Source organism: Cajanus cajan, chromosome 11 (genome assembly GCF_000230855.2).
Source record: "Cajanus cajan strain Asha chromosome 11, NIPB_CcT2T_4, whole genome shotgun sequence".
Taxonomy (NCBI): domain Eukaryota; kingdom Viridiplantae; phylum Streptophyta; class Magnoliopsida; order Fabales; family Fabaceae; genus Cajanus; species Cajanus cajan.
In genome coordinates this window covers 38,600,976-38,605,145 of record NC_138527.1, presented here as the reverse complement: position 1 = coordinate 38,605,145, position 4,170 = coordinate 38,600,976, and the positions used below count along the sequence as shown (strand labels likewise).

General features: G+C 33.4%; 1 protein-coding gene across 1 annotated transcript; it reads left to right on the top strand.

Annotated features, from left to right (window-relative positions):
• Window positions 1-571: 571 nt before the first annotated feature.
• Window positions 572-3,023, top strand: LOC109800837 (putative polyol transporter 3). Its single transcript, XM_020361739.3, has 2 exons — window positions 572-755; window positions 1,533-3,023. The coding sequence occupies exons 1-2, from the start codon at window positions 656-658 to the stop codon at window positions 2,924-2,926; spliced, it is 1,494 nt and encodes a 497-aa protein (XP_020217328.1). The 5' UTR covers window positions 572-655; the 3' UTR covers window positions 2,927-3,023.
• Window positions 3,024-4,170: the final 1,147 nt, after the last annotated feature.

The following is a 4,170-nucleotide window of genomic DNA, read 5'->3' as shown; positions in this document are numbered from 1 at the left end:
GAATCAGGTATATATACAGTAGGCATTGGGGAGACAATCCCATTAGGGGGGTCCTTATCGAGCAGGGCTGCATGGCCTTCTAAATTTTTTTTTATATATACAAAAGTTTAAGTTGGTTGGATTTTAGAAGTTTTTTCAAGAGTGAGAACAAATTTTAAGATTTCATAAGGACTTAGAAAAATACTTATCCGTTAATATAGTTTTCACATTAATAGCAGAAAGCGAACTCATTTTTTTTTGTTTTTTTTAAATGAGTTTGTTTCTTAGTAACGGAGGTTATTGGACCAACCTTCGTTGGTGGTTGGCCTTCTAATTATGCTCACAGCTGAAACAGACCCTAAATATGATTTTTAAAATAAATGACTGTACAAATTAATTTACTTTATTTTATAATATCTTATTATCTTATATTATTTCTACACCTTAATAATTCCAATGGCATAGTATCAAGTATCAAGGGGTCCATACCTGTTCAGAGTGGTGAGACCCACCAGACCAAACTTTCACTGTTTACCCAGTAAGTAGTAGAGCCACATTGGCATCTTCCGCTACTATATAAACAGGCCATGAATATGTATATCGTTGTGGTTTTAACTACCGCTAAGACTTTCGTGTTCCGGTTTAAGACACGAGAGAAAAAACCTTCATAGATTACATGTCTAGCATGGAGATAGGTGGTGAAAAAGACCAGTTCAATAAATATGCTTTTGCATGTGCAGTAGTGGCTTCCATGATATCCATTATATTTGGATATGGTAATATTCAATTCCATCTTACTCTTCCCCCCTGCCCTTGTTCTTCTCTTTATATAATTCAATTTCTACTTTTTTGTTCTCTCTGCAAAACAAGATATAGATTTGTTATAGTGATATATTCGAAATTTGTGTTTATGTTTAACGTTATTTATTGTTAATAGAAACTGCATATACATTTTAACGTTCTTTATTGTTAACAGAATCTGCGTATATATATATATATATATATATATATATATATATATATATATATATATATATTATTTTGTTATATTTGTAATACTCAAACACCTTTCATTTTTTTTCTTTAGTTCTATTCTTATCACATCATATTTTATGTTGGGTACTAGAAGAAAATAAAAGTAAAAAAGAGACAACAAACAATAAAAAAGCTTTATTGAAAGAGAAAATTACACTACTCCTAACTATAAAATTCACTCCTTATTAAATAAGAGAATATCACTACCTAGAAAAACTCTCAAAGTACATAAAGAGAAGAAAAGAAGATTTAACATGAAGAAAAAAAAAAGGAGTACTAAACTTTATTTATAGCATGAGATTTAAGTGTGAAATTCTCACAAATATGAAACATCTTCTAACATTACGTACAAAACCTTATATGATCTAAGGATATATATAGATTTCTTATAAATTAATCTTTTTATTTTCTTAATCGGCCGTATCTTAATATCTTGTGATAATATTCTTCTTAAATTATATATGTACTTATTTTTGGTAAATGCATGCCTAACTAAAATTTTTGATATATGATTTTAGATACCGGTGTTATGAGTGGAGCCATGATATTCATAAAGGAGGAGTTTGGAATCAGTGACACCCAACAAGAAGTTCTAGCAGGAATCTTAAACCTTTGTGCATTAGTAGGTTCTTTAGCTGCTGGAAGAACTTCTGATTACATTGGCCGACGCTACACGATTGCTTTAGCCTCTATCCTTTTCATGGTTGGTTCCCTTCTCATGGGATATGGTCCAAACTACACAATTCTGATGTTGGGAAGGTGTGTTGCTGGTATTGGTGTGGGTTTTGCTCTTTTGATAGCGCCAGTTTATTCAGCAGAAATTTCCTCAGCTAAATCTCGAGGTTTTCTAACATCTTTACCCGAGCTTTGTATTGGTATCGGAATTTTACTTGGTTACCTGGCAAACTATTTTTTAGGAAAACTAACTTTGAAGATTGGGTGGAGATTGATGCTTGGTATTGCAATAGTTCCTTCAATTGCTTTGGCTTTGGGCATTCTAACAATGCCTGAGTCACCGAGGTGGTTGGTGATGCATGGCCATTTAGGAAAAGCCAAGAAAGTTTTGTTGCAAGTTTCAAATACAGAACAAGAAGCTGAACTTCGATTTAAGGATATAAAGCTTGCTGCTGGGATCGACGAGAATTGTCCAGAGGAAATGGTTAAATTCCCTAAAAAAAACCATGGTGAAGAGGTTTGGAAAGAGTTAATTGTGCGACCCTCTCAATCTGTTCGTTGGATGCTGATTGCAGCTGTGGGAATTCACTTTTTTGAACATGCAACTGGAATAGAAGCTGTGATGCTATATAGTCCAAGAATCTTTAAAAAAGCAGGTGTTACCACTAAGGACAAGCTCTTGCTTACAACTATTGGAGTAGGCCTTACAAAAATATTTTTCTTGATAATAGCCTCATTTTTGTTAGACAAAGTTGGAAGAAGACGTCTCTTACTTATAAGCACTGGAGGAATGGTCTGTAGTCTTACAGTGTTAGGATTCAGCTTGACCATGGTGCATATTTCTCAGGAAAAGCTTTTATGGGCCTTGGCACTTAGCATAGTAGCTACTTACACATTCGTGGCCTCTTTTAATATTGGGCTTGGACCTGTCACATGGGTGTATAGCACAGAGATTTTTCCTTTGAAGCTGAGAGCACAAGGAGCAAGTATAGGAGTTGCAGTGAATAGAGTCATGAATGCTGCTGTTTCTATGAGTTTTATTTCAATCTATAAAACAATCACCATAGGGGGAGCCTTTTTCATGTTTGCTGGTATATCTATATTAGCTATGATGTTCTTCTACTTTTTCCTACCCGAAACCAAGGGCAGGGCCTTGGAAGAGATGGAGATGGTTTTCAGCAAAAGTTATACTAATAAGAACGTAGTTGCAGAAACTGAGCTGAGGGAGAATATGTAATATGTGTGTGGGTTACTTGAGATACAGTATTTGAGAGACAATGGTATGTGTACTCTGTGTTTTTTATATAAATATAATATCATAATATTATGCCTTAGGCAGAATCTCTACTTTGCAGCAACATGCTACAACTTTATCTACATTACGTACAACTAAGTGGCTAGAACAAATGAAACCTCGTAAGAATAATTTTTACTGGGCATCGAAATCAACTGCTAAAAGACGAGTTGGTGATTACAGTTTCAAGCAGAATAAAAGAAGTTGCTGATTATATATTTTTAAAGTAATGCTGGTTGCTCATGATGCAACACGCAAGGATTATATATGTGCCAACGTGCTAATGATATTACCTGGTGAAGATAAAAGAGAAAACAAAAAAAATATAGACTGCAGAGATTAAAATTATATAAACTCCGTGATACAAATAGAAGAATTATTTTACTAGTTTTATAATCAAAATCACCCCATAAATTCAATATGTTTATAATTATCCTTTTGATACGCATAAAATAAAAATAAAAATGTTAAGAATGATGTAGTACTAATTAATTTGAGACCAAAAGATATATAATAAAGATTAATTTAATATGTACTTGCTGGAACCTGCTAGGCTATTTCCAATTTTCCATAATTCCATTTGCATGCCTGCATTAGCTAGCAGTCGTATTTGATCCAACTTTTTCTGTTTCCACAAAACTTAGTCAAACTGACGTTGCAAATTTCATCAGCCTCTTCTGCCAGACTGAGCTCATATATTAAGCAATTGGTTATACTGATTATTGAGTTCCCACTCAGTCACTCACACTAAGGAACTTGGCTTTGGATATTTCCTGCAGAGTGAAGGTTGAATTCGAGAAATAATTAAGTACAGTATAACCTTTTACAAGCCCTATGTAAGCCATAGTAAAATTAAGAGGAAGACCAAAATTAAATATATTGCATCCCAATATCAATCAGAAAAGTTGAATCTAGGCAGACACACATATATCTTGGATCGAATTCTAAGACCGTTTCTACTTTGAGTGGGTCATTTTTCATAAAAGGGTTCCAAACAGGAAAAACAAAAATTGTTCAAGGAGATATAATTTTTTTAAAATAAAGTGATATATCCGATCACGATTTCTATATAAAGTAAGGATATCCTCGGTTAAGGAATATTAAGTGAGTGCATGAGAAACTTTAATGTATCCAAAACCAAACATAAGGTAACAATAAAAAGAAAGTGGTTGTCCTTTTCATTTTAT